General features: G+C 42.8%; 1 protein-coding gene across 1 annotated transcript; it reads left to right on the top strand.

The window, feature by feature from the left end:
• Positions 1–5,898: 5,898 nt before the first annotated feature.
• LOC133748617 (vomeronasal type-1 receptor 1-like) lies at positions 5,899–6,822 on the top strand. The gene has a single exon (XM_062177553.1). It carries the CDS (start codon positions 5,899–5,901, stop codon positions 6,820–6,822), a length of 924 nt encoding a protein of 307 aa, XP_062033537.1.
• Positions 6,823–12,341: the final 5,519 nt, after the last annotated feature.

Genomic DNA, 12,341 nt, shown 5'->3' with positions numbered 1-12,341 from the left:
AGTTCTTAAAGTACTGAATAGACGTGTCCCAGTCAAATTCCCATCTATTTGGCCCACTCCGACGGCTCTTCCCAATTTTATTCCTGTACTGCACACATTCAGTTTCAGAACCCGTAGGAATAAAAGTAATCATCTCTGCAGCCAAAACCAACAAGGCGATTAAAACTCCAGCAGAACACGTGCTCACCTTCCTCTCCTGCTTGCTAGGGCTCAGTGTCTCCACTCAGCTTCCACTGGGATTATTGCCTATTTCAAATGTGAGGTCTCGCCCGTCCGTCTGTGACATCTCGTGCTTTATTAATAATATCTTTAATGGATCTGCACAATTCACAAATGTTTTTCACAGGTAATTTCCATTCCCCATGCAGACACTGTCACCGCACTGCTGGGTGAAATGATAATCACTTCCCAGCAAGAAGATGAGATCATGGAGCCCCACATGCTTATCTCAGGTCCAGAGCCCTCTTTCCACACCTGCACACTGTGGTCCTGACAGCCATGGCAGCCAGGTAAGTGGTGATTCGTTTCAGAGGACTGTTGTATTCTGAGAAGGCCTTCACCTCAGAAAACCCAGTAAGACACATGGAAAATAATTCTTTTTCTGGGATTGGAACATAAATCTAGGAACACACATACATGTGCATATGAGGGTACTTCAAAAAGTTCATGGGGAAATGGAATTAGAAGTTTATTGTGGTGCAACTTATTTAAATCCATGCAGTTTTTTAGTAATAGAATGTTCTATGAATTTTTGGATACCCCTTCATATATATGCATATATTTTCAGGAAAGATTTTTCTATTGTATTTTTAAAATTTTCATGAACATGCAATACTTGTATCGCTTTAGAGCATACAGTGCAATGCATTGTCACATATATATGCTGTAAACTGATCAAGTCAGCAATGTCTTTTGGTGATCCCTTGGCATACTGCCGCCTACTTCCCTGCACAGGGGCTGCTACACCTCTCTTCTTTCCCCCTTGCTCCTGCTGTCGCCGAAGCCAGCCTTACTCCTCCCTGCCTAAACACGCTGCCTGCCACAGCACTTGCTCACAAGGCTTCACTCTGGAGATGTGGGCCGAGCAGTGAGACAGAAGATAAGCCCAGGCTGCTGAGCAGGTGCCTGGTGTCTGAGAGACAGGTGCTCGTGTGTGCATTGGCTTTTGCTTTCTTCTGTCATGGTAGTGAGGAAGTGCATGTTGGACTACATGGAGTCTGTAATGATGCCTGAAATTTCTGTCCTTAGTAAAAGATCAACCAAGAGCTTTAAGGTCTCAAAATTTAATTATTATCATGGCTTGAAACCTATTTTGATAGTGCCTTGTGTTTTCTTTCTACTCAGTTACTTCGGTCGCCTACAGCATGTTTTGTTTAATCAAACCTAAAATGAAACGAGTGTTAAAGTTGCTGCCAGAGACTGTTTGACGGGCAGCTGTAAATCCTTCTCAGGAGGTGAGACGTGTTGGCTGAGGTCACCCCAGTGTCTCCACAGATGCCCAAGGGTCAGGGAAATTGTGTGCCTTCCTCGCCTTGTGAATGCCTGTGGGTGTTCACAGGCCTGCATGATAAAACTCACCACAACGTAAGAGCCACAGGTTCCTGTTATGCACCTGGCTCTGTAAGGAACCTGAATCCCCTGCACTACCCGTCATTGTGTAACTCAAGTCACAATTTCTGGTCCACATCATGCCTGGGCTTCCCCTCCCCCTCCTTGGTTTGCTCACCCGTGACTGTAAATCAGCCTTTTCAACCTTCTCTGGTCTTTTTAAAATGATACATTTCAATGAAACATGTGACCCTGTCCACAGGCACCCAAAGTTGAGATGCGCACTCTGCCACCCTCCTCCCCTCCCGCCCCTCTCCCCTCCCCTTGGGGTGACAGAATCTCACAGGGTGAGGCCTTTCCATGCTTCCTGCATTCACAAACCTTGGGAAAGACCTCTCATACCTCCCTTCTGCCTGACCAACTTGCTGCCTTCCCTCCTCTCCACATTCCCTTCGTGAAGCTCGCTGGCAGGTGTGTGTGCACGGTGAGGGGCAGTTGTTAGCGGAACCTTGTGCTCACCTTGGAGTCCTGTTGCTCAGATGGGCTGGATTTTTTGTCGGTGCTCACAGCCATAATACAATTAAAACAGTGGATGTATGGCACACATAGTTAAGTACTTTGAAATGCGACTGTTGGGGGCCGGTGCCATGGCTCACTTGGTTCACCCTCTTCCTGGGGTGCCGGCATCCCATATGGGTGCCAGGCTCTAGTCCCGGTTGCTCCTATTCCAGTCCAGCTCTCTGCTGTGGCCTGGAAAGGCAGTGGAGGATGGCCCAAGTGCTTGGGCCCCTGCACCCGCATGAGAAACCAGCTCCTGGCTTCAGATCGGCGCAGCTCCGGCCGTTGCAACCATTTGGCGAGTGAACCAATGGAAGACCGCTCTCTCTGTCTCTCTCTCTCACTGTCTTAACTCTACCTGTCAAATTAAAAAAAATGCAACTGTGACAAAAATATGTGAGAAAATAAATTTAGGATATTATACACATATAATACATATTCTCCTACCAAAATAGATTTCAAATATCATTCCATATCATGGACACCTAAGGAACTTTAAATAGTAACTTACATTTGTTGACTTATTTTATACACACACAACACACAAGATAGAGGGTGCCTTATTAATCTCAGTAGAAATGACCCTTTAATTAAAATTCAGCAAGTGTTATATATGATGTGTGCTATTTGAAACTCAGAAAATCATCATTCATTTGGTTAGCACTGTCTGAACTTTTGCTGTGATTGGATTTATGATTTTCTTCTGGTAAGAATTGTTATTCAAATTCATTTCCAGCCTTATTTCCACTTTGATTAGCAATGCCACTGAAAGTGTTATGGTCTCCTATTTTATCTTCTATACATTTAACTTTCCACTGTGTTTCTTTTTCATTTTGTTGTTGGTAACTTTGTCTTATAGAAGTTTCCCTCATGTAATTTTATAGAGAGATTTATTTTATTTATTTGAAACAGTTACAGAGAGAGGTCTTCCATCAGCTGGTTTACTACCCATATTGGTTTTTTTTTTAAGATTTTATTTCTTTATTTGAGAGGTAGAGTTACAGACAGTGAGAGGTAGAGACAGAGAGAAAGGTCTTCAATCCATTGGCTCACTCCCCAGATGGGCGCGACGGCCAGAGCTGCACCTATCTGAAGCCATGAGATTTTCCTGGTTCTCCTATGTGGGTGCAGGGGCCCAAGATCCTGGGCCATCCTCTGTTGCATTCGCAGGCCACAGCAGAGAGCTGGATCGGAAGAGGGGCAGCCAGGACTAGAACCAACACCCATATGGGATGCCGGCGCGCAGGCAGAAGGTTAACCTACTGTGCTGCAGAGCCGGCCCCATACTCCCCATATTGTTGCAATGGCCAGTGCTGATCTGATCCGAAGCCAGGAGCCAGGAGTTTTTTTCCAGGTCTCCCACGTGGATGCAGGGACCCAAGACTTAGATCACCTTCCACTGCTTTCCCAGGCTATAGCAGAGAGCTGGATTTGAAGTGGAGCAGCTGGGACTGGAAACGGCGCCCACGTGGATGGCTGCAATGCAGGATGGGGCTTTACCCTACTGCATCACAGCGTTGGCTCCTCTCATGTAAATTTCAATCTTCAATAAGAATAATTCTCATGCTGAAGATTTGGTCTAGAATTAGTTAGGATTTCGTCCCAGCCTAATTATGAATTGCACCCAGTATTTTTTATTGGGGAAATTTGCCGATTTTACTGTCTATGCCCCATGTGTTACTTATCTCTCTTTTTAGAATGAGTGCTAGAAATTTACCTTTAGGCTTTTGGCTCAATCTCCAAATAGTTTCATGGCACATTTCAAAGGAACTGTTTTCTTTGGGTGAGTATCTCTTTGTTGCCACATCCCCAGTTGTGACGTGCATGAAGGTTTCCGTGGTCACTGATGGTCGAAATTAGGTCTGAGACCTCTAATGCTGTTACCTCCTGACTTAGGGAAATTCTTCCAAAACCAGTACCATCCATCATTGTGTTTTGCTTACACAATAAAAATAATACAGTCTGTACAAAAAACACAACAGAAAATGATTGGCACTTTCCTCTTTTCAAAATCAGTTTTCAGAATAATTATGCTGGCAGGCAAACTCTGCCTGGTTCTAACCGAACCCTGAGATCCCCACTGATTAGCATCAATCATGTGGATTGGAAACACCCGGGGGTGGGGGCAGTGTCCCTGAGGCAGGTTTAATTGTGGGTAAGGCACTCGCTAGGTGAGGGCCTCTTGCCTACAGATGCAACAGCGCAGGTGCAGAGGAGGAGGTCTTGACCATTGTCTCCTCCGCAGCAGGACCAAGCAGGCCAGAGCATGATGGGAACCTGAAGGCTCAGAAAATGTGGAAGCCACTGACCAGGACCTGGTTCCTGTGCTAAAGGTCTCCAATCAGAACTTGCCACACCAGTACTCCCCAGCGACTGCCCTCTCTCCCATCCCATAAACCTGTCCCATACCCCAGGTGAGAGAGAGAGAGCTAAGCTTCGCTTCACCTTCTCCTTGCTGGCTGACTTCAACAATAAAGCCTTTTTAGTGTTGTTGTTTTCCTCAAAGCAAGTGCCATAGTAAATGGCTCCTCTGAGTGTCGGGCAGTGAGCCCTTGCTGGATGTCATCATGAGTTGGTTCCCTGACATCTTCCACAGGAAAACATCATATTTTGATATAATCTTGAAGATGTTTAACATATTTGTTGAGGTTCAAGTCATGGATGTAACTATTCCTTTTGCACTCCATTTGTACCAATATTTTGCAAAAGATTCCTTTTCAAGTTATGTTTCCTCCTCGCAAAAACCAGGGTATCTGGACCATCCTAGCTTTCTTGTTTGACAAGCAGCGTTGGGGACATTTGGATGTTTCCTGCCCCACACCCAGCAGCCTCGTTTATCTTCAAGACGTTTGGCTTTCTTTGACTGAGAAATTACCTTTTGAAATCTCAGTCTTGTGACTTGATGCTCAAGGATAAGGGGCTGTTGACGATGACTGTTCATGTAAGAGAAATGAGAAATACATGTGTGTTTTAAAACCTGTAATTCTGCCAAGAATTGTATTGCTTTGAGCTGTGTAGATTTTATATTCATACACAGAGATACATATTTTTTGCCTTATGCTAAAAGTCTTCCTTACCAATTACACTAATATATTTTGATATATTTCAAATTCTTAATGCAGTATATTGTGCAAATATGATCTGAAAAGCAGCTTAATATTTCCCTCCAGCTATTTTTGTTTTCATGTGTGTTTCTGTGTTTTCAAGTCATTTGAACTACTTCTGTTATGTGCACTAAGTACACCATGGTGATAATCAAGCTAAATTTTCTTTTAATTATCAATGTTATGGGTAGTGATACCCAATATCTACTATTGTTTTTCAGTAGTTATGTGAAATATTGTTACTTGTACAAGTCAAACTACAAATTAGATTACTTCATAAAGCCTATTTTAGTTTCTTATCCTTCACTACTGTTCCAACTCTGCCCCTGTGTTTTGATCCTCAAGTTGAGGTTTTTCAGATGAGACATATGCTACACTCATTCTGTGTCTTGGCTTTTTGTGTAAGAATGTATCATAGATAAAAGTCCATGTCCAAGCACAGAGATCTGCCCAACTCCTCTCTGCAGCTTCAGAGAAACTGTGTGGCAGTTGCCCATCACCCCTTCAACTGTAGGTAGAGACTGAGGCTATTTAGAATTCAGTCTTCATTGAGTTTCCTGGGATGCATGAACGGAAGCGTTGTCCATTTAAAGTAGAATGTAGAGAAAAGTGAGACACGTTGGCATTTGTTTGGTTGTTCATTCATTCTCACTTCAGCTGCAACCTGTGCCCTCTAGCGGTTGCTGTGATGTGTTCTGCCAGCCTGGATATTGGGATTATCTTCCTCACTCAGACAGGGATTGGCCTTGTGGGAAATTCCTCCCTCCTTTGTCTTTATAACTTCACTCTGCTAACTCGACATCACTTGAGGCCCACAGATTTAATTCTCAATCAACTGGTCTTGGCCAATTCCATTGTTCTTATCTCTAAAGGTATCCCCCAGACCTTGGTGGCTTTCGGATGGAATTATTTCCTGGACGATATTGGATGTAAAATTATCTTCTTTATTTCTAGAGTGGCAACAGGAGTGTCCTTGAGTACCATCTGCCTTTTCAATGGTTTCCAGGCCATTAAACTTGACCCCAGTATTTGGAGATGGATGGAGCTTAAGATAAGGTCCCTAAAGTTCCTTGGCTTCTTCTGTTTCTTCTGCTGGATTCTGCATATTTTGGTAAATTCGTGTCTTCCTATAATAGTGAGTGGTCCATTGAATATCAAAAATACCAGTATAGAAAATAATTATGGGTACTGTTCTTGGCATTTAAGTGGAGATCTTTTAGATTCATTTTATACAATCCTGTATTTTTCTTCTGACCTCATAAGTTTGGGCTTCATGATCTGGGCCAGCAGCTCAACCATCTTTATCCTGTGCAGACATAAACAGAGAGTCCAACATATTCACAGGCACCGACTCTCTTCCAGGCCTTCCCATGAGGTCAGAGCCACTAACACCATTCTAATCCTGGTGAGTTTCTTCGTCACCTTTTATTCAATATATATCACGCTGACACTGTGGATGACACTGGTTACAAATCAAGGCCAGTGGGTGGTGAACACCTCCGTGCTTGTGGCATCGTGTTTCCCAGCGTTCAGCCCCTTTGTGCTCATCATCAGTGACACCAGAGTCTCTCGGTTGTGTTCTGGCTGCAGGGCGGGGAGAAGTGCTTCCTAATCTGCTTGCAGTGCTGTGAGTCTGTTCTCTCCTGGGTGTTCAAATATTTGTTCCAGTGTCTGTTCACCAGAGGAGTGCGATGGCAGGAATGTGTGTGTCACCATCTCAAGAAGGGCAGTCATGTCCTCATATCACTACACGAGTGTTGCAATGGAGAAAGAATGAGCCTTGTACACATAATTAAACAAAGACTCATTTAGGGGAGCCAGGATGGCGGAAGAGTGAGGGCGCACATCAACAATTCGGGAAAAGAAAGTTTAACAAAAGTGGAGTTGCTGTAGCCTCAGGAAGAGACTCAGAAAAAACTGCAGAGGAAACTCTTCCGGATCTAGTGCATGTGACACGGAGAACCTACGGGGAGAGCAAGGTGGCCCACTGCCGTGCGGAGCCGCGCTGAGCCGCGCTAAGATGCGCCAAGCCGCACCTAGCCGCGTCGCGGACACGGGAGCCGCGAGAGTCGGGAAAATAGCGAGCCCAGCCACAGAAGCCCAGCCGCAGAATTTGAGCCCCAGCACTGGAAGGAAAGGTAACCCGAGACATTGGCTGGGAAGGTTAGAGCGTGGACTGAGCTCACACGGGGGGGGGGGGGGTCCGAAACTTCACCAGGCTGACTGGAGGAGAAACAAAAAAATAAGGGGAACCAGCAGGCACACTAGCCTCTCTCTACACTCTCTTCCTTACAAAGTCCAGCAAGACAAAGAGCAGGGACCGCTTTACATATGTAAAACAAACTCCTTAGCCTAGGCAATCCGGTGAGCTGTGTGGAATTTCTTCCCAACTGAGTCTAAAAAAAAAGAGAGAGAGAGAGTGAGAGCAAGAGAGCAAACCAGAGAACAATCTGGGTGAGTTACCCTGGGCCTTAACCCTGAAGAGCCAAACAGAGCTCTTTGGCCACACCTCCAAGATGCCAAAGAAACGTAGAAACCAAGGTAACAAGAGCAAGGAAGATACTATGATGCCCCCAAATGAAAAAGACACCCCAATTCAAGATTATGAAGATGATGAGATAGAAGAAATGCAAGAAGCAGATCTCAAAAAATTGGTAAGATCATTAAGAAGTTCTCAAAAACAAATTCTTGAACTACAGAAATCCTTGATGGACAAGATAGAAAATCTCTCTCGCAAAAATGAACTATTAAGGAGGAATCAAAATGAAATGAAACAACTAGTAGAACAAGAAACAGTGATAGTGACAAGAAACCATAATGAAATGAAGAATTCAATAGATCAAATGACAAACACATTAGAGAGCCTTAAAAACAGAATGGGTGAAGCAGAAGAGAGAATATCGGACTTAGAAGACAGAGAACAGGAAAGGAAACAGGCAAAACAAAGAAAAGAAGAGGAAATTAGAAATCTAAAAAATATTGTCGGGAATCTACAGGATACTATTAAAAAACCTAACATTCGGGTCATAGGAGTTCCTGAAGGCATGGAGAGGGAGAAAGGATTAGAAGGCCTTTTTAGTGAGATACTAGCAGAAAATTTCCCAGGTTTGGAGAAGGACAGAGACATCTTAGTACAGGAAGCTCATAGAACCCCTAATAAACATGACCAAAAGAGATCCTCACCACGACACATTGTAATAAAACTCACCACAGTGAAACATAAAGAAAAGATCCTAAAATGTGCAAGAGAGAAACATCAGACCACTCTCAGAGGATCCCCAATTAGACTCACAGCTGACTTCTCATCAGAAACCCTACAAGCTAGGAGGGAATGGCAAGATATAGCCCAGGTACTAAGAGAGAAAAACTGCCAGCCCAGAATATTATATCCTGCAAAGCTCTCATTTGTGAATGAAGGTGAAAGAAAGACCTTTCGCAGCAGACAGAATTTGAAAGAATTCGTCGCCACTCGTCCAGCCCTGCAAAAGATGCTTAAAGATGTGATACACGCAGAAACACAGAAACACGGTCACCAATATGAAAGAAGGTAAAGGAAGGAAACCTCACAGCAAAAGATCACAGGAAACCCAAAAATGATAGGGCAAAGTTACTACTAATCGATAGTCATATTAAACGTTAAAGGCCTGAACAATCCAGTTAAAAGTCACCAATTGGCTGATTGGGTTAAGGAACAAAACCCATCTATCTGCTGCTTACAAGAAACACTGCAGAAGAAAAACCATATGATTCTCTCAATAGACGCAGAGGAAGCATTTGATAAAATACAACACCCTTTCATGATGAAAACCCTAAGCAAACTGGGTATAGAAGGAACATTCCTCAATACAATCAAAGCAATTTATGAAAAACCCACGGCCAACATCCTATTGAATGGGGAAAAGTTAGAAGCATTTCCACTGAGATCTGGTACCAGGCAGGGATGCCCACTCTCACCACTGCTCCTCAATATAGTTCTGGAAGTCTTAGCCAGAGCTATTAGGCAAGAAAAAGAAATTAAAGGGATACAAATTGGGAAGGAAGAACTCAAACTATCCCTCTTTGCAGATGATATGATTCTTTATTTAGGGGACCCAAAGAACTCTACTAAGAGACTATTGGAACTCATCGAAGAGTTTGGCAAAGTAGCAGGATATAAAATCAATCCACAAAAATCAACAGCATTTGTATACACAAGCAATGCCACGGCTGAGGAAGAACTTCTAAGATCAATCCCATTCACAATAGCTACAAAAACAATCGAATACCTTGGAATAAACTTAACCAAGGACATTAAAGATCTCTACGGTGAAAATTACAAAACCTTAAAGAAAGAAATAGAAGAGGATACCAAAAAATGGAAAAGTCTTCAATGCTTATGGATTGGAAGAATCAACATCATCAAAATGTCCATTCTCCCAAAAGCAATTTACAGATTCAATGCAATACCAATCAAAATACCAAAGGCATTCTTCTCATTCTGGAAAAAATGATGCTGAAATTCATATGGAGACACAGAAGACCTCGAATAGCTAAAGAAATCTTGTACAACAAAAACAAAGCCGGAGGCATCACAATACCAGATCTCAGGACATACTACAGGGCAGTAGTTATCAAAACAGCATGGTACTGGTACAGAAACAGATGGATAGACCAATGGAACAGAATAGAAACACCAGAAAACAACCCAAACATCTACAGCCAACTCATATTTGATCAAGGACCCAAAACCAATCCCTGGAGTAAGGACAGTCTATTCAACAAATGGTGCTAGGAAAACTGGATTTCCACATGCAGAATCATGAACCAAGATCCCCACCTTTCACCTTACACAAAAATTCACTCAACATGGATTAAAGACTTAAATTTACAACCCGACACCATCAAATTATTAGAGAGCATTGGAGAAACCCTGCAAGATATAGGTACTGGCAAAGACTTCTTGGAAAAGACCCCAGGAGCACAGACAGTCAAAGCAAAAATTAACATTTGGGATTGCATCAAATTGAGAAGTTTCTGTACTGCCAAAGAAACAATCAGGAAAGTGAAGAGGCAACCGACAGAATGGGAAAATATATTTGCAAACTACGCAACAGATAAAGGGTTGATAACCAGAATCTACAAAGAAATCAAGAAACTCCACAACATCAAAACAAACAACCCACTTACGAGATGGGCCAAAGACCTCAACAGACATCTTTCCAGAGAGGAAATCCAAATGGCCAACAGACACATGAAAAAATGTTCAAGATCCCTAGCAATCAGAGAAATGCAAATCAAAACCACAAAAGTTTCACCTCACCCAGGTTATAATGGCTCACATTCAGAAATCCACCAACAACAGATGCTGGTGAGGATGTGGGGAAAAAGGGACACTAACCCACTGTTGGTGGGAATGCAAACTGGTTAAGCCACTGTGGAAGTCAGTCTGGAGATTCCTCAGAAACCTGAATATAACCCTACCTTTCAACCCAGCCATCCCACTCCTTGGAATTTACCCAAAAGAAATTAAATTGGCAAACAAAAAAGCCATCTGCACATTAATGTTTATTGCTGCTCAATTCACAATAGCTAAGACCTGGAACCAACCCAAATGCCCATCAACAGTCGACTGGATAAAGAAATGATGGGACATGTACTCTGTAGAATACTATACAGCAGTAAGAAACAATGAAACCCGGTCATTTGCAACAAGATGGAGGAATCTGGAAAACATCATGCTGAGTGAATTAAGCCAGTCCCAAAGAGACAAATATCATTTGTTTTCCCTGATTGGTGACAACTAAGTGAGCACTAAAGGGGAAACCTGTGGAAGTGAAATGGATACTATGAGAAACAGTGAATTGATCAGATCTTGTGCTGACTGTTGATGTACAATGTAATACTTTATCCATCTTAGTAATTTTTTTGTTCTAGTACTAATGCTTGAACACTGTAATTAACACACAATTATTCTTAGGTGTTTAAATCTTAACTGAAAAGTGATCCCGGTTAAATATAAGAATGAGAAAAAGAGAGGGAGGAGATGTACAATTGGGGACATGCAAAATCGGACTGGCCCCAAATGATGGATTTAGAATCGTGCCAGGGGATTCCAATACAATCCCATCAAGGTGGTAGGTACCAATGCCATCTCACTAGTCCAGGTGATCAATTTCAGTTCACAATTGATCACACTGATAGATTTAAGAGTCAAAGGGATCACACAAATAAGACTAGCGTTGCTAATACTAACTGATAAAACCAAAAAGGGAGAGAAGGATCCAACATGGGAAGGGGGAGACACAGCAGACTCATAGAATGGCAGATGTCCTAAATAGCACTCTGGCCTCAGGATCAGCCCTTAAGGCATTTGGATCTGGCTGAAGAGCCTATGAGAGTATTTTAGGCATGTAAAGCCAAGACACTCTGGAAAAGAAGGAGGAGGAGAAGGAGGAGAAGGAGGAGGAGGAGGAGGAGGAGGAGGAGGAGGAGGAGGAGGAGGAGGAGGAGAAGGAGAAGGAGAAGGAGAAGGAGAAGGAGAAGGAGAAGGAGAAGGAGAAGGAGAAGGAGAAGGAGAAGAAGAAGAGGAAGAAGAAGAAGAAGAAGAAGAAGAAGAAGAAGAAGAAGAAGAAGAAGAAGAAGAAGAAGAAGAAGAAGAAGACCTAAATGAAGGACCTCAGCGAGTGTGATCCCAGTGGAAAGAACGGGGCCATCAAGGTAGGAGGTACCTTTCTCTGAAGGGAGGAGAGAACTTCCACTTTGACTATGACCCTGTCAGAATAAGATCGAAGTCGGCGAACCCTAAAGGCTTCCATAGCCTTGGCAACCCATGACTAGAGCCTGGGGAGATTACTGATGCTATAAACAAGAGTGTTAAATTGTTAAATCAACATCAAGATTCACTGTGTACTTACGTCCCATGTGGGATCTGTCCTTAATGGGTTGTCCAATGTGAAGTAATGATATAGCTAGTACTGAAACAGTATTTTTACATTTTGTGTCTAAGTGTGGGTGCAAACTGATGAAATCTTTACTTAGTATATATTGAATCAATCTTCTGTATATAAAGATAATTGAAAATGAAAAAAAACTTGGTGTTAAATTGGAAATTACATAGAAAATTAATCATTTTTTTTGACAGGCAGAGTGGAC

The sequence above is a fragment of the Lepus europaeus genome, chromosome 19 (genome assembly GCF_033115175.1).
Source record: "Lepus europaeus isolate LE1 chromosome 19, mLepTim1.pri, whole genome shotgun sequence".
Classification (NCBI taxonomy): Eukaryota; Metazoa; Chordata; class Mammalia; order Lagomorpha; family Leporidae; genus Lepus; species Lepus europaeus.
The sequence above is the reverse complement of the archived record's forward strand: the minus strand, read 5'-3'. Positions and strand labels throughout refer to the sequence as shown.